We start from the raw sequence: 25,937 nt of genomic DNA on the forward strand, positions 1-25,937 counted from the left end.
TATTAGCGGTTTAGCAGCTATTAAAGGCTTATCGGCTTAGCGGATTAGCTGCTAAAAGGCTATTAAAGGCTTAGCGGCTTAGATAAAGGGGGGGGGAGCGAAAAAAATCTCAAGACTCGCAAGACATTTTCGTCTTGCGAAGCAAGCCCATAGGGAAATTCGTCCTGCGAAGCAACTCAAAACCGGAAAACCCTTTCGTCTAGCGGGTTTTCCGTCTTGCGAGGCATTCGTCTTGCGGGGCACCACTGTATCTTGATGTTGAAAATCAGACTCCGCCCAGCCCTAGTGAGGACCACAGCGGTGGCGCTCGGAAGGGAGGTTCGGCTAGGCAGGTGGGCAGAGCGAGAGAGACCCCTTACCTGTCGTAGCATCTCCCGTGCAGGAGGCTCTTGGAGTAAAGGTCCAGACTGTCCTCATGGTCTGGGGAGAAGCCTTGCTCGTCCTCGTCCAGGGTCAGGAAGAAGGCGGCTCGCTCGATGCAGTCCAAGGAGGCCTTGTTCTTCCCTCGGCCAAAGTATTTCTTCCGGGCTTCGGCCCACGGACCCCTGGAATATAATAAATAATCATACTCATAATTATTTATACCCTGCCCATCTGGCTGGGCTTCCCCAGCCACTATGGACGGCTTCCATCAGGAAACATAATGCAAAAAACAACAACACAAATAAGAAAAAACTAATAATGACAATTTAAAACTTTCAGAAAGTTAAAATGGCAATAACAAATCTTATTATTAATGTTATAGATAACATATCATTTAATGATATTGGTAATTCTATTTATTTATTTATTTATTTATTAAATATGTTATATAATAATTATTATTCCATAGGTCAGAATTAATAGGGGGTATTGCTTTTTAAAAATAATAACCTTATGCATTTTGTGTTTCTCTGTCGAAAACTGCCCTGTGATCTTCAGCTAAAGGGCAGCATAATTAATTCTTTAATATTAAGGGATTAGTAATTATGAGCATGCAATAATAAGGATGATTCATAGCGATGACTGGTTAGAAAGCTGAGCATGCCTTCTGCAAACCAAGACCTCAGCCACGTGTATTTGGCTCAAGCGCACCTCCCCAAACCTAACATAACAATTTATTAAATTTCCAAACAAAACAAAACATCTACAGGAGACTTTTTTAAACCACAGTTGGGGTTGACGTCCCTCCCCTCCCCATCTCGGTTTCATTATTTAACGCTTTTTCACGCGCGTTCCTAAAAACCTTATATTCTTGCTATTTCAATTTGAAATCTTTGTCTTAGGACAGGTGACCTATAGAGGTTTCCCTAATGTGAAAATCTACACCCAAAGCTTTAAAAATATGCAAAAATTTATCCCCTAAGATGAAAAAATAAAAAAATAAAAAAATAAAATTCTTTTGGGGGAGGGGAGGGGCCTCCCCTGCTGAACTGGGTGGGGGGACCTGACCCTGGAGAGCCCCCCCTGCCCCCCTCCTCCGGCCGCAGCACTTACCGTTCCCCGGCAGTGAGAGCGGCCAGCCGCACCTCGTTGGGCTGGGGGGGCGAAGGGTCGTCCAGGATGCGCTGGAACTGCATCTCCAGGTCACGGGGGGAGAGCAGCTTCCCCGCCTGGTAGAGCCACAGCTTGTAGAAGCGGCCTTTGTGGAAGACGGCCAGGTGCCTGCTATCCGACAGGTGTAGGAGGTAGTCTAGGGGCGAGAGAGAGCCAGGATGAAAGCAGGCCTTCGTCGCATATCATTTTTTAATTAAGTTTTCTGTTTTACAATTTAAAGTACAGTGGTCTTCTTCTTCGTCTTCTTCTTTGGTGGTCCCTCATAGCCGAGCACCGTGCTTTTCACTCCACAAGACACACTTTTTTCCTCCTAAAAAGTAAGGGGGAATGTCTGTGCATCTTATGGGTCGAATGTGTGGTCGGTCGCTGGCTCCCTTTCCGGCCCCTTGCCCAGGCCTCCATTGTTGAATGTTCTGCAGATGGAGGCCGTTTGTTTCCCCATGGGACTGGCTGATTAGATTATCTGTCTGGAAACTGTAGAAATGGCTCCCTTTCCTTGCCTAAAGAAGCTGCAGAACTGTGAGCTGAACCCCATAAAAACAGGATTTTTCCCCTTTGCAAAGTAAGCTCAACAACTTTAAGCTGATCCTCAAAAAAAGGGGTTTTTCCCCCTTTGCAAAAGAAGCTGCACAACTTTGAGCTGATCCTCAAAAAATGGGGCTTTCCCCCTTTCCTCTTCTAAAAACTAGGTGCGTCTTATGGTCAGGTGCGTCTTATGGAGCAAAAAATACGGTAAGATTGTCTTCCATAAACACGGTTTTAACAATGAGTCCGTAAGTGACTGTGGAGGCCAATTCTGGATCCACACGTCCTTCCACAGTGGGGACATTAGTTTCTGGGTGGGAGTTGATCCCGGTGAGGATTTGCCAAGCATGCCTTCCTCTTGGCACGTTTCTCACTTGTGTCCTGAGTTCGAGTGTCTTCAAAGCCCATGACAACTTTGGCAAAGACTGTTCTCCAACTGGGGCGCTCGCAGGCCAGTGTTTCCCAGTTGCCGGTGTTCATACTACATTTTTAAAAGATTTGCCTTGAGAGAGTCTTTAAACCTCTTTTGTTGACCACCAGCATTACGCTTTCCATTTTTAAGTTCGGAATAGAGTCGTTGCTTTGGAAGACAATAATCAGGCATCCGCACAACATGACCAGTCCAGCGAAGTTGATGTTGAAGAATCATTGCTTCAACACTGGTGATCTTTGCTTCTTCCAGTACACTGGCATTAGTTCGCCTGTCTTCCCAAGTGATGTGTAAAATTTTTCAGAGACACCGTTGATGGAATCTTTCAAGGAGTTGGAGATGGCGTTTATAAGTGGTCCATGTTTCACAAGCATATAGTAAGGTTGGGCACCCACTTCCCCAGGCACCCACAGTTGCGGGACCAAGATGGCACTCCCGCAGAGAGTCCCGAGGGTCCAGGCAGAGAAAGGCTGCTTTCTGCACCGCGCCTGAGGAATTTCAGCGCATCACACCACTGAGCTGGCAGGGGGCCCCTGCCCCACCCCGCCGTGCCACCTGCTTCGTGCCAGCCTAAATGCCACCCACCTGCCTCTTCTCCAGGGATGCGGGTCGTGTTGAACATCCTCTCCATCTGGTAGGAGCACATGGGGACCAAGCCCAGCGCCATCACCTGGGGGCAGGGAGAAGGAGCGTTAGCTGCTTATCGGGTTAATCAGTTTTCGGTCCGGCTGCTGACGAGATTGCTAAGGGTAATAACATAAGCCAAAAGTTAGCATCACATCTTTAAAAAAATATATTAAAAACTACGGGCTAGGACTTGGGAGAGACCAGGGTTCAAATCCCACCCTTGACCATGAAACTCATCGGTTGGTCGTGGCCTCTCAGCGTCGCCTGCCTCAAAGGGTTGTTGCGGTATAAAATGGGGAGAACGATGAAACCCACCTTGAGCAACTTTGAGGAAAGAAGGGGGGGCATAAATATACGAGGGGAACTTCCACCTTGAGAAAAGTCATGACGTGGCATAAAAATTATTTTAACTTCTCTTGGGATCCTCAGGCAGGACCCTCCAGCGTGGCAAAAGTTGGCCTGTCTTCTGTCCAGAGAGCCTGTGAATCAGGGGCATGTCTTGCAGGCAGGCAGGCAGGCAGGCAGAGGGAGTGGAGTGGAGTGGTTGGAGCAGGGGTCAAGAAACTTTTTCAGCAGGGGGCCGGTCCACTGTCCCTCAGACCTTGTGGGGGGCCGGACTATATTTTGGGGGGGAAATGAACGAATTCCAGAGATGCATTTTAAATAAAAGCACACATTCTACTCATGTAAAAACACGCTGATTCCCGGACCGTCTGCGGGCCAGATTTAGAGGGCATTTGGCCGAATCCGGCACCCAGGCCTTAGTTTGCCTACCCATGGGTTAGAGTATCAGACACCACAACAGTCCAGCTGTTCGCAGCCTTGACAGACTCTCAACGGAACAGTGTGTTAGATCTGATGCCACACTGACATTCACCAGCAAATACCTTTTGGGTTTCAAGGTTTTGAAAATGGGGGAGCGCATTGGATTCGCAAAAATAGGATGACCTAAATTCCCGGATAGTGATGTATGGAAGTGAGAGAGCTGGACTATAAAGAAGGCTGATCGCTGAAGAATGGATGCTTTTGAAATATGGTGCTGGAGGAGACTCTTGAGAGTCCCATGGACTGCAAGAAGATCAAACCTCTCCATTCTGAAGGAAATCAGCCCTGAGTGCCCACTGGAAGGACAGATCGTGAAGCTGAGGCCCCAAGACTTTGGCCACCTCATGAGAAGACTCCCTGGAAAAGACCCTGATGCTGGGAAAGATGGAGGGCACAAGGAGAAGGGGACAACAGAGGACGAGATGGTTGGACAGTGTTCTCGAAGCTACCAGCATGAGTTTGACCAAACTGCGGGAGGCAGTGGAAGACAGGAGGGCCTGGTGTGCTCTGGTCCAGGTGGTCACGAAGAGTGGGACACGACTAAATGACTAAACAACAAAAATTCCCGGATCCTTCTTTCGGGAGCCCCCCACCCCAACCTCCAACCCCCTTCCCTGGCCCTGACTCACGGGTGGAAGGTCCTCGTGATCCAGGCGTCGTCGGTACAGCATGATGGAGTGTACGGCATTGGCTGCTCGGGCCGCCTGGTTGTGGGTGGGCGTCACATACAGGAAATCCTGCCCAAGGAAAGAGGGTGGGGTCAGAGGTTCAAAAGCACGTCAAAGTGCAAGTAGATAAATAGGTACCACTCCAGCGGGAAGGTAAACGGCATTTCCGTGCACTGCTCTGGTTCACCAGAAGCGGCTTAGTCATGCTGGCCACATGACCCGGAAGCTGTACGCCGGCTCCCTTGGCCAATAAAGTGAGATGAGCGCCACAAACCCAGAGTCGGCCACAACTGGACCTAACGGTGAGGGGTCCCTTTACCTTACTGGGACATCTGCCCATAGTAGGGGCAAGGAGCGGGGTGTGGAGGGGCTGGAGCCCTCCTGCGCTCTGCCCACTGAGTAGCCAGATTCTGGCCGGTGGGACGGAGACCTGCCCCACCTCCAGGAGCACTCCCCCCCCCACGAGACATGCCCCCCCACTCACCATGACGTAGTAGTTGCTGTTCACCATGATGGGGCTTCTTCCTCGGAGGTAGATGTACTCCTCCCACCAGTCGCTCACCTGCCGGAAGTACAACACCACCTGTCACAGCCTGGCCAGGTGGGCAGAGGAAGGGAGCGGCAATACATAGGAACACGGGAAGACCCCACAGGATCAGGCCCAAGGGGGCCCATCTGGGCCAGCATCCTCTTCTCAAAGGGGCCATATGGGGAAACCCACAGGCAGGATCTGAGCACAATTCTCCCCTCCCGTGCTTTCCATCCAAAAGCATTATCCCGGAAGCTAGAACAGAGCCATCCTGACAAGCCTTGAATTTGTCTATTTCTCTTTTAAAGGCATCCTCTTCTCCCTTGCCAAAGTCCCTTCTGCCCCCGGGACTTCAGTCTGGAGAAAAGGATAGCGATTGGAGCATGATAGAAGTTTATAAAAAAATTAGGCACGCCATTGAGAAAGTGGATGGGGAAATAAAGCGTCAAAATCGAGATGTGGAAAATATGGAAACGACAAGGAGAGGCAGGACTGAGATGTGGAGATATGCTTCAGAGATCCAGCCTGTGGGGAGCTCCGAAAAATTAATAATTATAATTTGGACTATAATTTGGTGTGTGTTTTTTTAGTTTTTAATTTTAATTGGAGTATTATGATTGGATATATTAATTGGGTGTTTTTCATTGGAAAATCAATAAAAATGATTTATAAATAAAAAAAGAGAAAGTGGAGGGGGAAAGCCCCCCCCCCCAATTCTCATAAAACTAGTATTTGATGACATTCAGTGGAGCTGAGCATTGGAAGATTCAGGACGGATAAAAGAAAGTCCTTCTTCATGCAGTTAAACTATGGAACTCACTGCCACAGGAGGCAGTGATGGCTACCCAGGTGGCTATGAAAGAGGATTAGACAAATGTTGGGGTGGTGTTGGGCGTATGTGCTGCAGAAGCTCAGTCAAGCAATTAAGCTCACCACAGAGAACAGTGGTTTGGCAGAGCTGTCTTTACTAGACCAAAACCAATATCCACCGCTACACCCACTATTTGCAGAGGTTACAAGTGATCTTCTCTCTCTGAGCCCAGAGAGGGCTCTTTAACATCAAAGTCCTTGCCGTGATGAGGTCGGCAGCCAAGTCCTAAGTTCAGTTGCTTGCAAAGTCCTGCAACTGATAGACTTCTCTAGGTTCTGGCAATTTTCCAGCACCTTCCCCATAAATGATCTCTCTCTGAGCCCAGAGAGGGCTCTTTAACTTCAAAGTCCCTGCTGTGCTAAGGTCCAGATTTGGATAAGCTCAGGTATGGAACTCACTCCCATGGGAGGAAGCGACGGCTTTGAAAGAGGGTTGTATACATTCACGGAGGAGGAGAGGGCTTTCGGCGGCTCCTTGCCAGGATGCCAAAGCTCTGCCCTCCACAGTCGGAGGCAGCCACACCAGCCGGGTATGGGCAGGGGAGACACCCCTTGCGCTCGTGTTCTGCTTCCCAGCTTCCTACAGGCGTCCAGTGGCTTGATCCAGCAGGCTCTTATGGGAGGCTTTTGTCCAGGGAGCCGCAGGAGGGGTGGGTGGGACGCCAGGTAAGAATTTGGGGTAGATGCCCAGGATGGAGAAGAGGAGGCAGGAGCCGCTCTGAGGTCTGGCAGAAGGGATGCATGTGGACACACCCTGGGGGATGCTCAAGCGCCTCACCCCCGTTGACATAGGTCGGAGGGTGCGCCATGGTGGGGCAAGCAGACTCACGTAGTTGGTGGCCCACCAGGACTTGAGGATGAGGTATTTCTGGAGGCGGGGGGCAACGTTCAGCTGGAAGTCCAAGGCTAAGGCCTCCATGTCGTCATACTTGTCTGCGTCCAGCAGGGGGCGGACAGATTCCAGGTACTGCAGGAGAAGGAAAGCAAGGGAGGATTGGACGGAATCCTGCACCCTTGGGACCCCCGCCGCCTTGCCCCAAGACAGAGGAGACGCAGGATCCGAGCTTGGAAAGGGTCTTGGCATCTCCTCTGCCTGAAGAAGGTCCCCGGTTCCATTCCTAAGAGGATAGGTCACTGGGGAGAGCATGAGACTCTTAATCTCAGGGTCGTGGATTCGAGTCTCACACCAAGCAAGCAGGGGGTTGGGCTAGATGACCCTCGGGGTCCCTTCCAATACAATGAATCTATGACTTCCAGCGTGGCATGACGGTTAGAGTGTCAAAATATGGTCCGGCAGAGACCAGGGTTCGAATCCCCATTCAGCCACAAGGCTCCCTGGGTGTGACCTTGAGGGCCAAGTCGCCGTCTCTCAGCCTGGCCTACCTCACAAGGTTGTTGTGAGGAGGGAATGGGGAGGAGGAGAACGATGCAGGCCACCTCGAGGGAAAGGGGGCAGATAAATGGAACAGGTGTAACAAGCAACCAAATAAAAAACAGGGCTGGGAAAGGCTCCCTGCCTGGGATCCCGGAGGGATGCTGCCAGTCTGTGCAGACTGCACTGGGCTGCATGAACCAATGGTGTGGTTCGTATGGTGGAAGGACATGCTCAGTAGAAGAATATCTGTCTCTCCAGAGTGGTGCATGCTCTAGTTATCTCCCGCTTGGACTCCTGCAATGCGCTCTACGTGGGGCTACCTTTGAAGGTGACCCGGAAACTACAACTAATCCAGAATGCGGCAGCTAGACTGGTGACTGGGAGTGGCCGCCAAGACCACATAACACCAGTCCTGAAAGACCTTCATTGCCTCCCAGGACGTTTCCGAGCACAATTCAAAGTGTTGGTGCTGACCTTGAAAGCCCTAAACGGCCTCAGTCCAGTATACCCCCATCGTCCAGCCCGGACACTGAGGTCCAGCTCCGAGGGCCTTCTGGCGGTTCCCTCACTGCGAGAAGCCAAGTTACAGGGAACCAGGCAGAGGGCCTTCTCAGTACTGGCGCCCGCCCTATGGAACATCCTTCAGATGTGAAGGAAATAAGCCGCTAAATTATCTTTAAAAGACATCTGAAAGCAGCCCTGTTTAGGGAAGTTTTTAATATTTAATGCTGTATTCTTTTTAACACTTGACTGGGAGCTGCCCAGAGTGGCTGGGGAAACTCAGCCAGGTGGGCGGGGTATAAATTATTATTATTATTATTATTATTATTATTATTATTATTATTATTATCTGCCTTGCATGCAGAAGGTCCTGCATGCAGTACTCAGCACCACCAGGTATAGCAGGGAGAGAACCCTGCCTCAAACTCCACGAGAGCTTCTGCCAGTCAGCGCAGGCAATTCTGGGCTAGATGTGCTGGTGGTCGGCTCAGATCAGAGCCTGGCTGCAAAGCAAGGATGCCGGTCTGAGCTGCCTCAGGGCTGAAGCAAGATCTCTCTCTCCCAAGCTGTCTTGACTTGGAGGAACGGACCCCCAGTCCCTCTTCCCTGCTGCCATTCCCCGCCCAGGCATTGAGTGCCCAGTGCTTTGCCCGTTCCTCTTACCCTCTCGATGGTGTCCTTCACGCAGGGCACGGGCAGCTTGGGCAGGGAGGTCTGGAAGCTGTAGAGCATGGGGTTGCACCCAGACATCACCTTCACCATGGCCTGCCAAGAGAAGGGGAGGCAGATTTGACCGGTCAGCCCTGCGGGCCACAACGCTCCGCATTCCCACAGAGGACAATTTACTTGGTCATTTTAGGAGCAGTTGGGTGGCGCTGAGGTCTAAACCACTGAGCCTCTTGGGCTTGCCGATCAGAAGGTCGGTGGTTCGAATCCCCACGACGGGGTGAGCTCCCATTTCTCAGTCCCAGCTCCTGCCAACTAGCAGTTCGAAAGCACGCCAGCGCAAGTAGATAAATAGGTACCGCTCCGGCAGGAAGGTAAATGGCATTTCCATGCGCTCTGCTTTCCGTCACGGTGTCCCATTGCGCCAGAAGCAGTTTAGTCATGCTGGCCACATGACCTGGAAAGCTGTCTGCAGACAAACGCCGGCCCCCTCGGCCTGAAAGCCAGATGAGCTTCGCAACCTTTGACTGGACTCAACCATCCAGGGGTCCTTTACCTTTTTACCTTTACCTTATACGTGTAATCTCACTGTATACAAGTTGTAAGGTAAAGGTAAAGGGACCCCTGACCATTAGGTCCAGTCGTGGCCGACTCTGGGGTTGCGGCGCTCATCTCACTTTACTGGCCGAGGGAGCCGGCATACAGCTTCTGGGTCATGTGGCCAGCATGACTAAGCCACTTCTGGAGAACCAGAGCAGTGCACAGAAATGCCGTTTACCTTCCCGCTGGAGCGGTACCTATTTATCTACTTGCACTTTGACATGCTTTCGAACTGCTAGGTTGGCAGGAGCAGGGACCGAGCAACGGGAGCTCACCCCGTCGCGGGGATTCGAACCGCCAACCTTCTGATCGGCAAGTCCTAGGCTCTGTGGTTTAACCCACAGCGCCACCCGCGTCCCTATACAAGTTGTACAAGTGACAATAAGGTATTTCAATATGCTGCCTTCCCACAAGCTTACAAAGAAAACGAGGGTGCCGCGCCAAAAATCTACATGCAAACAGTAAAAGTGTGGCTCGGACAAAAATACTAATTCTGCCGTTTAAAGTGCATGAGGAACAAAAAGCGAGGGAGGAGCCCTTGGAATAGTGCAACGGAATAATTCTCCGACCCCCCCCCAGCCCCCCGAGATGGCCGCTCACCGCCCAGATCTTGGTGCTGCGGCTGGTCTTTCCGTGGGGCTCGAACATCCAGCCATGGTAGGAGAGGAGAAGCTTGAGGGTCTGTCGGCAGAGCAGGATCCCTGAAATCCAGGCACCCGTGGAGAAAAGGACGACGCCCAGGAGGTGTTTGCTCCGGGGACTCAGGCAGTAATTGCAGCTGGGGGGAAGAGAGGGTTAATAATGGGGGTGGTGCCAGCCCCAGGGATGTACTCCTCCTGGGTGACTCTGTGGCATCCCCTTCCTCCTGGGGGTCCTCCTCCTCTTCTAGGCACGCGAAACTACAATTCCCACCAGCTCCAGCACCATCCAACCATGCAAATAATAATAATAATAATAATAATAATAATAATAATAATAACAATAATAATTTATTTATACCCTGCCCTCCCCAGCCAAGACCGGGCTCGGGGCGGCTAACACCAGGTATAAAAACAATCGATTAAAATACAACTTAAAAACAAGATTAAAATACAACATTAAAATGCAGCCTCATTTCAGTAGAAACTCAAATCAAAAGCTTTTTGGGGATGAAAACGTCAAATCTTCACCAAGGCCAACTATCCAGACTGGTCCTACGTGGGCCAGAAAAAAGTCCCCAAGTAGGAGTTCCATCACAGAAGGAGAAAGGAAAAAGGAAAGAGGGGAAGGGGATCAAGTGGATTCCAAGCCAAAGGCCAGGCGGAACAACTCTGTCTTACAGGCCCTGCGGAAAGAAGTCAGATCCTGCAGGGCCCTGGTCTCATGAGACAGAGCGTTCCACCCGGCCGGAGCCAGTGCTGAAAAGGCCCTGCCTCTGGTTGAGGCTAATTTGACTTCCTTTGGGCCCGGGACCTCTAGGGTGTTACTATTTATGGACCTTAAGGTCCTCCGTGGGGCAGACTGGGAGAGGCGGTCCCGTAGGTACGAGGGTCCTAGGCCGTGAAGGCCGTGATGGGAGGTGTGGCCCCAAACAGCTGGAGCAGAGGCGGTTTTAGGGTTTGCTGTGACTGCACTGGGTGCTGTGCTACAGGGGGCACCCAAACAATGATGCAGAATGCAGCACGAGAGGCGGGGGGGGGGTTGCCAAATTTTATAGTCGCGCAGGGCGCCGCCGAAATGTAAGAGCGCACAATCCGCCACTGGCTGGAGGGCACCAGGTTGGCAAAGGATACTAACGCTTTAAACTCGCCCCTCTGGCTCCTTCACTCCTGCAGCCCAAGGACAAATCTACACTGGCTGGTTAAAACGTTAAAAATACACTACAACAATGAGACACCAGAGGGCGTTACAGAGCAGCCATCCGTCGGCAATGGGAAATTGCATTGAGAGCTAGGTAACTTTTTTTTGTATAGCCTTTAATAGCGTTTTTACAGATCAGTGTAGATCCAGCCCCACGTTGTTTCTTCAAGGGCATCTTACCATGGGTGGCTGCTTTCTAAGGGAGCTGATTCTAAGCCTTCTTCAGCCTTGAATTGGTTTGCAGTGGTAGCCAAACTTCACCCTCCAGCTGTTTTGGGACTACAATTCCCATCATCCCTGGCCTCTGGTTGGTTGCGAACGTGCCTCCCACACAGATAACGTTCGCAACCCGAACGTCCACTGTATATTAATAGTGAAATAATTATTAAGCTTGGTTTTGGAATGCTTTGGCTTTGGAACAGACTTCCGGAACGGATTAAGTTTGAGAACCAAGGTACAACTGTATATAGAAATGAGCAAAGCAGTGATATTTTAGGGAGTAGGCTAGCAGGTGGGGCCCATGACTTACATCATAGGAGCCTACACAACACAAAACACTGTTGCTGTATGTAGCTTTTATTTTATTGGTTTTTTATCTTATATTTTGGAAATGTACATCCAGGTGTGTGTTTTTTCCTTTAAATTTTTTTGGGGCCCCCAAGAGAGTGGGGCCCTAAGCTATAGCTTGTTTAGCTTATGAGAGGGAGTTCTGTATACCTCGGTCCTGTATACCTGAAGGAGCATCTCCACTCCCATCTTTCACCCCGGACACTGAGGTCCAGCTCTGAGGGTCTTCTGGCGGTTCCCTCCCTGCAAGAAGTGAGGTTACAGGGAACCAGACAGAGGGCCTTCTTGGTGGTGGTGCCCACCTGTGGAACGCCCTCCCAGCAGATGTCAAGGCAATAAAGAACTATTTTACTTTTAAAAGACAACTGAAGGCAGCCCTGTTTAGGGAAGCTTTATAATGTCTGACGCTGTATTGTTTTTAATATTCGGTTGGAAACCACCCAGAGTGGCTGGGGAAACCCAGATGGACAGGGTATAAATAACAAATTATTATTATTTTTATTATTCTGTTGCACAGGCAAAAGTCCTTGCTCCAGAGGATCTGTTTCTTCAGACATCACCCGTCTCTCTTGTTTTGATATCCCAGGAGATGAGGGAGCGCAGGCCTGGGATGGAGAGGTTCGGGGAGACTTGGGAGGGAAGGAGATGCGGTGGGCACTCACCTGCGTGGCAGGTGCCTTTGGATCCTGAAGATCAGCCCCATGGACACGTCAACGTGGAATAAGCTGGAGCCCAGGGTTGTCGCAAAGATTGCCAGCCAGCCGGAAGGTGTTCCCGGGTAGACGCCGGTCAGGATGCTGTTCTGTGGGAAGCAGCCGTGTCAGAAGGGAGTGACAAAAACAAACCCCTGCGTTGCAATACAGAGATATCTGCTCAAATACAGCAGCAACACATGGCTAATGAATGTAATAGATCTGTTACTATTGGTAGCAGAAGGTCGTCCAAAATTTACAATTTCCAAATAATATACCGTATTTTTCGCTCTATAGGACACACCCGACCATAAGACGCACCTAGTTTTAGAGGGGGAGAACAAGAAAAAAACACCTCTCCCTCTCTGCACAGCGCCCCTTCAGCTAAGCGACAGGAGAAGTGGAGTCCCTTCCATTTCTCCTCCCGCTTCGCTGAAGGGGAGCTGTGCAGAGAGGGAAAGCTGCGCAGCGCCTCTCCAGCAAAGCAAAGCCAGGAGAGCAAGAGGGATCAGTGCGCACCGATCCCTCTTGCTCTCCTGGCTTCAGCGAAAGCAACGCGAAGCCGCCGGAGCGCAGCAGGAGCGCTCCCGGAGCACTCTGGAAGCTTCGTGTTGCTTTTGCTGAAACCATGGCGCCTGCATTCGCTCCATAAGACGCACACACATTTCCCCTTACTTTTTAGGAGGGGAAAGTGCATCTTATAGAGCGAAAAATACGGTATATGTCAGCCCATAACCAAAGAGTAGTCAACGTAATGAGTTACTAGCGAGGAACACCACGATACAGGCAGGATGCCTTTCCACGTCCAAGAAGTATTGTATTGGATGCTCCAACGTAACAAATCCAATATCAATCAGCAAACAAACAGAACAGTACAAGTGGATTGGATCAACTGTTTCGAAGATGGATCTTCGTCAGCTGATGATGAAATTAAATACATTACGTACAATGAATGACAACAAAAATAAAACTGAGCAACGTGCAGAAGGGAGGCCAGAGGTGAGGGAGCACAAGGAACCCAAGGGGTCAACCCCATCTGCATTATGGGGGGGGGGTTGGACTAGATGACCCTGGGTGTCCCCATCCCCCCCCCCCGGCATTCATTTAAGCAAGGATTTGGGAGCTTCTACAGCCCAGGAAGCACCTTCTCCTAACAGATCAAGGTTTGCCAAAGCTCTACAACCGGCATCCCGAACTCAGAGCAAGCAAGGGCTGTTTTCGTTGCTGGGGGGGTCCACCGCTGCACCTGACATACTGTTATAGATCCGGGTAAACCCTAGAAATCAATAAACACCAATGTTTTGTTTTTTTTTATAATGATATTTATTACAGTTTCACAAAAATACACAAAACAAAGAAAAAAGTATAAAGTACAGCAAAAAAGTAGAAAATAAGAAAAAACATACAAAATAAAACAGTTAAAAACACAATAATGTTCCATAACCTATCTTCCTTACTCTTATTTCCCCGGACCTCCTCATACCTCCCTTCTTTGTATTCCAATTCAATTTGTTGGTTCAGCAAATCCTTACCATTAATCTTTTACCCAATTGTTAACCTTTTTTTCTCCCCATGTCTCTTAAAGCATTACAGCTAAAAACCTCTTAGTTTCTATCCAACATCCTTCTAAAGTTCCTTAATTTTGCAATATTTCTGTAAATAGTCCTTAAATTTTTTCCAGTCTTCTTTCACCGACTCTTCTCCCTGGTCTCGGATTCTGCCAGTCCTTTCCGCCAATTCCATGTAGTCAATCACCTTCATCTGCCATTCTTCCAAAGTGGGTAGATCTTGTGTCTTCCAATACTTTGCAATAAGTATTCTTGCTGCTGTTGTAGCATACATGAAAAAGGTTCTGTCCTTCTTTAGCACCAGTTGGCCGACAATGCCCAAGAGAAAGGTCTCTGGTTTCTTCAGAAAGGTATATTTAAATACCTTTTTCAGTTCATTATATATCATTTCCCAGAAAGCCTTAATCTTTGGGCACGTCCACCAAAGGTGAAAGAATGTACCTTCAGTTTCTTTACATTTCCAACATTTATTATCGGGCAAATGATAAATTTTTGCAAGCTTGACTGGGGTCATGTACCACCTGTATATCATTTTCATAATATTCTCTCTTAAGGCGTTACATGCCGTAAACTTCATACCTGTGGTCCATAACTGTTCCCTGTCAGCGAACATAATATTATGTCCAACATCTTGTGCCCATTTAATCATAGCAGATTTCACCGTTTCATCCTGAGTATTCCATTTCAACAGCAAGTTATACATTCTTGACAAATTTTTAGTTTTGGGTTCTAACAATTCTGTTTCTAATTTTGACTTTTCCACTTGCAAGCCTATTTTCTTATCCAAATTATATGCCTCCATTATCTGATAGTAGTGGAGCCAATCTCTCACTTTATTTTTTAATTTTTCAAAACTCTGCAATCTCAATTTATCTCCTTCTTGCTCCAAAATTTCCCAATATGTCGGCCATTTGGCCTCCATATTGAGCCTTTTCAGAGCTTTTGCTTCCATTGGTGATAGCCACCTTGGGGTTTTATCTTCCAATAAGTCTTTGTATCTTATCCAAACATTAAACAATGCTTTCCTAACAATATGGTTTTTGAATGCTTTGTGTGCTTTGACCTTATCATACCATAAATATGCATGCCGTCCAAATACATTGTTAAAACCTTCTAGATCCAAAATGTCTGTGTTTTCAAGAAGTAGCCATTCTTTCAGCCAGCAAAAAGCTGCTGATTCATAATAAAGTTTAAAGTCTGGCAGGGCAAATCCACCTCTTTCCTTGGCATCAGTTAATATCTTGAATTTTATTCTGGGCTTCTTGCCCTGCCAGACAAATCTAGAAATATCTCTCTGCCACTTCTTGAAACAGTCCATCTTATCTACAATTTGTAATGTCTGAAACAAAAACAACATTCTAGGCAATACATTCATCTTTATCACAGCAATACGGCCCAGCAACGAGAGTTTCAAATTTGACCAAATTTCTAAATCTTTTTTCACTTCCGTCCAACATTTTTCGTAATTATCTTTAAATAAGTTCCCGTTTTTGGCTGTCATATTAATCCCCAAGTATTTCACTTTCTTTACCACATTCAATCCTGTCTCATTCTGAAACCTCTCTCTTTCAATCGGTGTTAAGTTTTTCTCTAAAACCTTAGTTTTTAACTTGTTCAATTTAAAACCTGCCACCTGACCAAATTCCTGAATTAATTCTAAAACTCTTTTAGTACTAGATTCTGGCTCCTGTAACGTCAATACTAGGTCATCTGCAAATGCTCTCAGTTTGTACTGTTTCGCTCCGACCTGTATGCCCTTAACCAACCGGTCCTTTCTAATCATATTTAGCAAAACCTCCAGGACCGATATAAAAAGCAGTGGGGAAATTGGGCACCCCTGTCGTGTCCCTTTTTCTATCTTGAATTCTTCCGTAACCACATTATTTACAATTAATTTAGCCTTTTGTTCAGAGTATATTGCACCTATACCATCTTCAAAACCTTGGCCTACCCCCATCCCATGCAGATTCTTCTTCATAAAACTCCAAGAGATATTATCAAAAGCTTTCTCCGCGTCAACAAATATCAATACTGCTTTGGTGTTTATATTCACTTCTAATTTTTCCAAAATATCAATTATATTCCTCAAATTATCAGACAAGTGTCTTCCCGGGAGAAAGCCCGCTTGGTCTTTATGAATCTCTTTCATCAATACTTTTTTCAATCTCTTGGCCAAAATGTCTGCAAAAATTTTGTAATCCACATTAAGTAACGATATAGGGCGATAGTTTTTAAGCTGAGTCTTTTCAGTCTCTGTTTTCGGTATAAGTGTGATATACGCCTCTTTCCACGATTCTGGTGCCCTTTTCCCCTCCAATATTTCATTGCAGACTTCCTTCAAAGGTTGCAATAACCACTCTTTCAAAGATCTATAGTATCTGGAAGTCAGCCCATCCGGTCCTGGAGATTTGCCCAATTGCATATTTTGTATGGCACCTTCTACTTCCTGTTCAGATATTTTATAGTTCAGCATTAATCTACTTTCTTGAGAGATTTTTTGTAGGCCATTTGTCTTCAAAAATTGGTCTATGTCCATTTCCTTCTGTGGCCCTTGTGTGTATAATTGTTTAAAGTACCTCTGGAAGCAATTTCTGATCTCATTTGGATTATGTATACTCTTTCCTTCCACTTCTAGATTTATAATAGTATTTAATTTTTGTCTTTTTTTCATTTGCCAGGCCAACAGTTTTCCACATTTATTAGCTGATTCAAATGTTTTTTGTCTCATTTGTTTGATTTTCCATTCTATTTCCTGATTCATCATTTCCATATATTGTACTTGATATAATTTTATTTCTCTCAAAATCTCCTGGGACTTTGGTTTTGCTCTCAATTTCTTCTCACCTTCTTTTATTTTTTCCAAGATTTTATCTTTCTTTTCATTTTGACTTCTCTTCTTTATTGCATTCTGTTGTATCAAAAACCCTCTCATCACAGCTTTGCTTGCGTCCCAGATTACTCTTTTTTCTACATTGGTATTCAATATTCGGAACGGACTGCCTTAAGATAGAGGTCCAGAGTGAAAGCTTATTTCTGACAGCCAACTCTGCAAAAGTGATACAGTGTTTCCGAACCTCTTTTGGCTTGAAAGTAACTGTTTAAGTGTATTGAGACTGTGGACTTTGAAAGTAAATTGGGGGATTTATAAAGACTATTTTTGTTTCTAAAAAGTTACAAGTTCTGGCTGTTACTGTGTCCCCCTAGAGGAGGTTGGACATTGTTACAACAACAGTTACAAAGAGGAAAATTCCATTCTATGTCAAAACAATTGGCTGACTGTGGGAGTGACCTTGAATGTCTATGAGACTGTTATGGCAGATGATAAGAAGTCGGAACCGCAGGAAAAAACTACTAGGTCTGGCAGACATTATCGGATAGACACTGCGTTGCCGCGAAGGGGCTCAACATCTGGAGCATCTGGAGCATCAGGGGCCTCACTCCCACAGTCTAAATCAAAAGTTATGACGTCAGAAGAAGTTTTGGCACAGGCACTGGCAAAAATTAATGAATCTTTGGAAAGCCTAAGTAAACAGGTAACTGAGACAAATAGACAAGTAGCTGAAACAAATAGGCAAGTAGCTGAGACAAATAGACAAGTTGTGGAAGCATCAAATAAAATTGATTTAAATACTGCAAGTATTAATACCTTGGGACAGAAGGTGAATGCCAACACAGAGACTATCGAAAAATTACTACAGGAATCTGCCTTGATTCGGCAAACTGCACAGGAAGCAAAAGATATTGCAATTGCTACTCAAGAGAAAATTCCACCTGTATACAAGAAATTGGAGGACCATGATGTGACATTTTCTATGATCGAATTAAAAGATAGACAGAGAAATCTGAGAATTAGGGCTGTTCCAGAGCGGGAGAAAGATAATTTGGCTGACTTTCTTACACAGGAATTTACAGATTTTTGGCAATTGGACCCGGGGAAGGAAGAATTTAAGATAGTGAATGCATTTAGGCTCGGAAGAAGACAAGGCAAGGGCAAGGTGAGAGACTGTTTGATTACCTTTCGAACAAAAGAAGAGAGAGATAAAATTCTGAATTTGCACTATCAAAAAACTTTGGAAATTGATGACTCAAGATTAGTGATTTCTAAGGACATCCCAAAGCATTTGCTGGACTTAAGGTCCAATTACGGAGACCTAGTGACCTTATTGAAAAGAAACAGAATTCTTTTCAGGTGGGAATTTCCGCAAGGCCTGTCCTTCAAATATAAAGGGAGAAAGATAAAAATAAAATCAACTGAGGAAAAAGACAGATTCTTGAAAGATCACGAGGAAGATCTACTGAAAGAAGGGGAATCTGAAGAAGAACCAAAAGGCATACTAGACATATCAAATTTATCTTTTGGACTGCACGGTCCAGAAAAAGTGATACTACCCACAGAACAAGAAGCGGCACTTGGGGCAGTTGGAGGTAAAGTGAAGTAGCCCCCACCATGGCTCTGCAACTATTAAGCTGGAATTGTAACGGTTTGAATTCTCCTCGAAAAAGAAAAAGTGTGTTTCATTTATTAAAAAAAGAACAATTGGACTTGATTTGTCTACAAGAGACACATATAACAAGGGCACATAGGAAGTTATTGATTAATAAAAGATTAGGACAGGAGTTTGTTTCATCTGACAAAGTCAAAAAAAGAGGAGTTGTGATTTATGCAAAGGAGAGATTCTTACCGAAACTTATTTTTAAAGATGACCAAGGAAGATTTTTGGCAATTGAAATTCAACTACAAGGAGAGAAATTCTTAATTGTGGGAATTTATGCACCGAACGAGGGGAAATCTGAATTCTATAAAAAGTTGCATGAGACTCTACTGGATCATTTGGACTACAATTTGATTTTGATGGGGGACATGAATGGAGTGTTACCATAAAGCACCAATGCTGCAGCAAGCAAAGGCTCTAGCAGCTCAGCCAGCTGCTTGTGGCTGGAAAGCCAGACAGGATGTTTGTGACTGTTGCCATGGGAACAAAGGGGCAGTCCATTCTGTACTGAGCACCGGATGTTAGCTCAGTGTGTGTGTGTCATATGACCCGTACTGGATGTACTTGGGAGGAGTTTCTTCTAGCTGTTGTTGAGTGCAGACATGATTCTCTGTACTGATGTAAGAGGCAGAAATAAATGATGTAAATAGTTTTCTGTCTGCTTCTTTCCCCTCCCTGGGGACACCAAAGGGGAGAGAGGAAGAACGGTGTGTTCCTCTCACACATCTGAGAAGAATCGCCGGACCTCGCCTGCTTATCAGCAGAGGTTGGGAGACGCGGGGAGGTCGACAGGAATATCTGCCGGTGCCTACGCTTGTGGCACATTCCTCTGACCCAGGCAGAATTCCAACAGTGGTAGCAGAGGATGGTTGCGATTCATCGGACATCTGCATGAGAGGCTGGTGGATTGTCCTCCTCTGCTCCAAGGAGGGAGAAAAGCGTCTGAGAAATGCCAGAGGCTCCACAGACAACTGGTGGAAAGAAGAGGTGTTTTCCAAGCAACGGAGCTCAAGGTATGCTGCATTTCGGGCTAAAAGTGTGAACGCAGGAAGATTAATTCCCTGGTTCACGGAGCTGCGTTTCAAAGAAAACAAAAGCTCCGGAGGAAGAGGCCTGCAGCTTGAAGGCTGAAGCCTGCATTCCACAAATTTTTGTGGTAGATAAGACGTCCTATTGAAATGCATTGTTGCTAGGTAACGGAAAGTTACTGGCAAAGGGGCTGGACTCTGAGTGTGAGCCTGGGAAAGCGAAACAAAATCAGAGAATGTTTTGGCTACAAGGTTTACGAGCTCTTGGAAGGGACTTTTCAATAGCAGCCTGAGTTTAGCTGCCAGGTGCAAAGAGCGTAAACAATTTGCAGTTTGCTGCGTGAGAAAGGAAAAAAACGACTGTTGGATTTTACAGTTTGTTTGAGAGTGTGGGCTGGAAAGCTGAAGAGGCTTGGCTTCAAGATGGATGCCAAGAAAGGAGGTTTGCCTTGCCCACCTTCCTTAACCAATGACAATTATTCATCTTGGTCTGTAAAGATGAAGGCCCTGCTGCAGAATCAGAGGCTTTTTGATGTAATTGAAAACCCCATCCCTGCAGCACCAACCAGAGGTTGGGAATCACGGAATGTAAGGGCCAGGACTGCTATAATTCTGTGTGTCTCAGATGATCAGTTGGTGCATGTTCAGCATTTAGAAAATGCGAAAGAGGTATGGGACACGCTGCGTACAACACATCAGAGAGATGCTGGTTCTTCAGCGTTGCTGTATTTTGAGAAATTGACCAATCTGAGACTTGCGCCTGATGGAGATGTTCAAGCGCACCTGACAGAAATGAAGTTTCTGCGTCAACAGATGGTGGAACGCAATTTCCGTCTTCAGGAGGAAGTGTTTTGCTTCATGATGATAAACAGCCTTAGCCGCACCTACAAGGTTGTTGCCAGTCAGCTTGGTTCCCTACCGGCCGTGCAGCTGACCGCGGAGAGAGTTTGTGCTGTGGTCCTGAATGAACACGACAGACTTGCTGCACTGGAAGAAAAAAACAGGGGGAGGGAAGAACAGAGTTCAAATCTCCCCACTGCTGATGCTACTGGAGAGCATGGTGTAGCATTGAGTGCTGTCCGATGCTACAATTGTGGACAGACTGGGCATCTACAGCGAAACTGTAAGAAGCCGCGCCAGTCAAGAGGAGCAAAGAACAGCTCTACGAAGCCTGAGGCGTCAGGCAAAAGCCGTACCAAGTGCCAGGTGAAACCTGCAAAGGCTATGATGGCGAAAGAAACCACGCCAGATGTTGGGAACTCGTTCATAATTGACACGGGCGCAACGGTTCACATGTGCCCGCACAGAGGACTATTTTCGACGTTGAGGAAGCAAAGCTTCACTGTGAAACAGGCCAACGGTCAGGAGCTGGAAGCAACTGGAATTGGGACTGTGTATCTTGAGAGTCTGAACTTGACTATAAGCGATGTTTACCTGGTTCCAGAACTGAGATTTAATCTGCTGAGCGTGTCGCAGATTGCAAAGAAAGGACTGAAACTGTCCTATGATGCTAAAAGCTGCAAGATCTACAAAGATGGAGAACTGTTTCTTACTGCCAAAGAGAAAGATGGACTGTATTTGTTGACTTTTGATCAAAGTGATTACATGAAATGTAATTCTTCTGTTTCTAACGAAATCTCTCTTGCAGGGGTGACCATGACCAGTGTGAGCACCAGGAAGGTGACTAAGGCCAAGAAGGTCGACAGAGCATTTCAGCGGGTGTATGCTGATGTGATTGGTCCTCTAGAACCATCTAGAGGCGGTGCACGATTTTACCTTTTGTGTGTGGATTGTTTCACTAATTATTCTTGGGTTTATATGATGGAGAAACCACAAGAAACTTTAGAAAAGTTTCAGGAATTTTGTGACAAGGTTAAAAGTATGCATGATGCTAACATTGATTGTCTTTTCACAGATGACAAACAAGTTTTTCTGTTACAGAAGTTTCAGAAGTTCCTGGATGGAAAAGGGATAGACCACAAAGTGGCAGTTTCGCAAGAAGCGTGGAACAGGGGGGTTTGTGTAAAAGTGAACAAAGAATTGCAAAAGGGGATGAATGCGCAATTGCTGAGTTCACATTTGCCACATGAATATTGGGCCGAATCGCTAGCGTCCTATCTTCATGTGTGGTTGAGAAAAGTCTCAACAGAGTTGGGATGTTCTCCTTTTGAGAAGCTGTTCAATAGAAAACCTTCTGTTGCCTATTTTAAGGTTTTCGGGTCTCATGTGAGAACAGAAGCTCCAGGTGGTGTAAAGAATGCCAGAGGCATTTTTGTGGGTTATGAAAAGGGTCTCTACAGAGTAATTTTGTCTGAATCTGGTCAGGTGATTCTCACAAAGTTCCTAGAGAGTGCTCCAAAGCGAGAGCGGGTTGAAGAACAAACTTTTCCCACAGGAAACGATGATGATGATGATGATGAGTTTGATCTTATTGAGTTCAGTAGTACTGATGATGACAGCGATAGCTCAGACAGCTCAGTTGTCACAGTCATTGAGAGGAAATCTCACATAATGACTAGACCCTCAGAAGAGGAGGATGAACCATTGATTAAGCTTAGTACTGGTTCTCCAGAGAGTTCAGAGGCTGAACCAGAAAGCAGAGAAGAGCAGCAACTTTTACGTAGGTCTGAGAGAGCAACGAAGGGTGTACCACCCAAGAGGTATTCAAAGGAGTTTGCTAACCTTGCATATGTTGCTATTGTAAACGACCAAGGACAGATTGAAGCTGTGTCTGAGTCAGAGACAAAGGCACAACAGAGAGTTGTTAACCGAGGTAATGCGAAGTCACACAACCAGAGAGGTACATTGGTTAAACCAGTGGCGGGTAGTTCCAAGGGTGGAACTGAAACAACAGGGGAATGTTATAAATATAACAACTGTTTGTTTTCTTCTCTGGATGACGCTTTGCTCGCAGCAGGCATTGATACTTTAGGGGGAGTATGTTACCATAAAGCACCAATGCTGCAGCAAGCAAAGGCTCTAGCAGCTCAGCCAGCTGCTTGTGGCTGGAAAGCCAGACAGGATGTTTGTGACTGTTGCCATGGGAACAAAGGGGCAGTCCATTCTGTACTGAGCACCGGATGTTAGCTCAGTGTGTGTGTGTCATATGACCCGTACTGGATGTACTTGGGAGGAGTTTCTTCTAGCTGTTGTTGAGTGCAGACATGATTCTCTGTACTGATGTAAGAGGCAGAAATAAATGATGTAAATAGTTTTCTGTCTGCTTCTTTCCCCTCCCTGGGGACACCAAAGGGGAGAGAGGAAGAACGGTGTGTTCCTCTCACACATCTGAGAAGAATCGCCGGACCTCGCCTGCTTATCAGCAGAGGTTGGGAGACGCGGGGAGGTCGACAGGAATATCTGCCGGTGCCTACGCTTGTGGCACATTCCTCTGACCCAGGCAGAATTCCAACATGGAGTAGTATCTACAAATATGGACAAGGCACAAAGACAGGTAGTCACCAAGGATGGTAGACTACCGAAAACATTTTTTGAGATGACAGACAATATGGACTTAGTGGACATCTGGAGGGTAAAGAACCCCCTGGGAAGAGAAGGAACCTTTTTTTCTGAAGCCAAGATGACATGGACTAGAATTGACCAAATATGGATAACTAGAGGAATGGCACCAAAGATAAAGAAGGTAGAAATCTGCCCAAAAACTTGTTCCGACCACAATGCTGTAAGGATGGAGATGAAACAAACAACAACCGGATCCTTTAGATGGAGGATGAATGACACCTTATTTAGAGATGAAGAAGTTTACAAAAAGGCCCAAAAGACTTTGAGAGATTATTTTGAAATAAATATGAATAAACGCCAAGGTTTTGATTAACTAGGATATGGATTAAAGTGCAGAAAAGGGCCAGAGAAAGGAATTCAGAGAATTCCCAGGCTGGCTTATGGAATCCATACTGGACAAGCAAGCGCCATTAAGGGGGGGGGGAGATGGGCCATTGAGGAGAGGAATCCTTTGGCCTGGGGGGTGACGGGGTGTAGGTCCAAGGGGGCAGGAAAAGGGAGGTTTGAAGCAGGGATTCCGGGGAAGAGGAAGGAGGAAGAGGGGGGACCCATCTTTGATTGGTTGATTGATTGAATCTGCATACTGTCCTATACCAGGGGTCAGCAAACTTTTTCAGCAGGGGGCCGGTCCACTGTCTCTCAGACCTTGTGGGGGGCCGGACAATATTTTTTGGCCTCTGTGAAGGCCATGCACTGGAGGGGATTATCAGATACGGCACTGTGGAATAGATGAGGCTAGCACAGGTGAAATAAAACGCAAGGTACACGGAACGGGGCTCTGAAGCTCTGGAGGAAATTGTAGAGTTGGAAGGGACCCTAGAGGTCCTCTAGACCCTGCAATGCATTGGAAGGAAACAGAGCAGCTGGGGCAGCCCAGGGTCAATTCTAGGATTCTGCGTTGTTCCACTCGAACTCAAATCCTGCTCACCTTGATGCGGGCAAAACGTTTCTTCCAGGAGGAGAGGCCGGACAGGTAGATCTGCTTGAGGGCTTCTCGGCTCAGCTGGAAATCCACCCCTTCCGGGGTGACCGTGAACTGGAACGCCACGGCCTGGTGGGCTTCCGCCATCTTGAAGGCTCCGCTGTCACCTGGACGTAGGGGTGGGGTGGGGAGGAGGGGGTTGAGAACAGCACCCACAAGCAGACAAAACCACCGTCCCCAGAAAACCCAGAGCGTTCTTGTAAAAGACTGACCCTGAAATAGGAATAAAAGCATATACACCCCACAACGCAGACCCTCCAAGTGTCCCTGTTTTCCCAGATTTACAGAAGCCCTCCTGCTTTTACATAAAAGGTAAAGGGACCCCTGACCATTAGGTCCAGTTGTGGCCGACTCTGGGGTTGCAGCGCTCATCTCACTTTATTGGCCGAGGGAGCCGGCGTACAGCTTCCAGGTCATGTGGCCATCATGACTAAGCCGCTTCTGGCAAACCAGAGCTGCGCACGGAAACGCTGTTTACCTTCCCGCCAGAGCGGTACCTACGGTATTTATCTACTTGCACTTTGACGTGCTTTCGAACTGCTAGGTTGGCAGGAGCAGGGACCAAGCAACGGGAGCTCACCCCGTCGTGGGGATTCGGACCGCTGACCTTCTGATTGGCAAGTCCTAGGCTCTGTTTCCTTAGGATGTCCCTATTTTCATTGGAGAAATGTTGGAGGGTACGGAGTTATGAGACACCCCCCCTCCAAGGGTCTGGGCAACTTTCTGGGATGCATGGCAGTGGTGGGCGGGGCCATGGGCCAAGGTGGGCGGAGCAAAAAATGCAAATTGCACCCAGGTAAAGTGGGCTTGCTCCCCAGCGCGCGCGCACACACACACACACACACACACACACACACACTCCCCTGAGAATGGCAAGCAAGAGGTAGATCAGACTTCCAGGATAAGAGTCCCCTGCCAGGCAAAAATAATCAAGGAGGGGTATGATTTATTTATGGGCTACTTTTAAAACGAGGCTGCTTTTTAAATTGCATTTTAGCCTGTATTTTAAATTGGGTTTTTTGTTTCTGTCCCCCTCCCCCTATTATGTTTCCATTGTAATTTTACTGGTGTTAGCCACCCTGAGCCCAGCTTTGGCCGAGGAGGGCGGGGTATAAATAAAATTTATGATGATGATGATGATGATGAAGTGGAGGGTCAGTGAGGGGTGTTGCCTGAAGACAGGGGGCATGGCCCAGTGTTTATTTCAAAACACTTCACAACACAAGAAATAAACGATGCAATCAAAAACGGCAGTGCTTTTTTTCTTAAAAAAAAATGTTTAGGGGGTACTGTCATTTTCCTGCTCATATTGAAACAATGCCCCTCAATGAGGCCAAACTTAGATTCACAAAATGTTTAGGGGTATGCGTACCCCTGCGTCTCCCCAGAAAAAAGCACTGAAAATCAGAACAGGACAACGTAGCGACGTAACCACTAAAAACCATAGATCCGTATATCAGTCTCAGATGTGCATCCCCCAAAGCCCATTGAAAGAAATACACTTTAGCTGCCTGCCACTGCAAAGCCACGGTGCCACTACAGAAAAGGCCCTGCAAATGAGTCTGTCCCCTGGGCTTCCTATGGCAAGGCACACAGTGCAGGGCCTCCTGCTTTACACCTCAGTGTGGGGGCAGATCTGTAGGCCAAGAGGCGGTTCCTGAGGTCTCCTTGCCCCGCCGGGCCCTTTAAAAATTGCCCTTCTTCCTATTTTATTTTAAGGAAGGGGATAGCACCCGTTTAAGAAACAGCGAGGAGTTTGGCACGCTTGCATCTGCTCGGAAAGTACCACCCAAAGCAGCTCCCAGGAGAGAGGCTGAAGCGAGCCGGGGTCAGAGCGGAAGGTCTAGCTTCCTCCTTCATCGCATCTCCATGCTGGGGAAAGCCCGTCCTGATGAATTCCTGCCCGTCATGGAGCTGTCAAAGGCACAGCAGCCCTGCCAGAAGGGAGGGAAGAAAACAGCAAAGTTGTCGATGGAAATCCTCCCCTCTTGCACTGCACGGCACCAAAGGCAAGCCAAGGGGTTTCTGCAGAAGCAAGGTATTTTGGAGTGCCGGGGGTGCGAGTGCGAGATCCAAGAGGAAGGGGCTTCACAC

The 25,937-nt window shown here is 47.2% G+C and overlaps 1 protein-coding gene across 4 annotated transcripts in view; it reads right to left on the reverse strand.

Annotated features, from left to right (window-relative positions):
* Positions 1 to 25,937, reverse strand: part of CPT1B (carnitine palmitoyltransferase 1B) — a 46,182-nt gene that overhangs the window by 11,101 nt on the left and 9,144 nt on the right. For 2 of the 4 annotated variants that reach the window (XM_081022780.1, XM_081022778.1), the window contains exons 2-11: positions 23,790 to 23,950; positions 12,221 to 12,360; positions 9,753 to 9,930; positions 8,550 to 8,651; positions 6,840 to 6,977; positions 5,096 to 5,173; positions 4,573 to 4,680; positions 3,077 to 3,161; positions 1,477 to 1,672; positions 360 to 545 (exon numbers count right to left, since the gene is read on the reverse strand). In XM_081022780.1, coding sequence (XP_080878906.1) covers positions 360 to 545; positions 1,477 to 1,672; positions 3,077 to 3,161; positions 4,573 to 4,680; positions 5,096 to 5,173; positions 6,840 to 6,977; positions 8,550 to 8,651; positions 9,753 to 9,930; positions 12,221 to 12,360; positions 23,790 to 23,930 — 1,352 coding nt within the window. In that variant the 5' untranslated portion in view covers positions 23,931 to 23,950. Of the gene's footprint in view, positions 1 to 359; positions 546 to 1,476; positions 1,673 to 3,076; positions 3,162 to 4,572; positions 4,681 to 5,095; positions 5,174 to 6,839; positions 6,978 to 8,549; positions 8,652 to 9,752; positions 9,931 to 12,220; positions 12,361 to 23,789; positions 23,951 to 25,629; positions 25,777 to 25,937 lie in introns of those variants that run through there. The other 2 variants (XM_081022777.1, XM_081022779.1) reach the window with 2 other exon arrangements.

Source organism: Podarcis pityusensis (assembly GCF_964106645.2).
Source record: "Podarcis pityusensis genome assembly, chromosome: 10".
NCBI lineage: Eukaryota > Metazoa > Chordata > Lepidosauria > Squamata > Lacertidae > Podarcis > Podarcis pityusensis.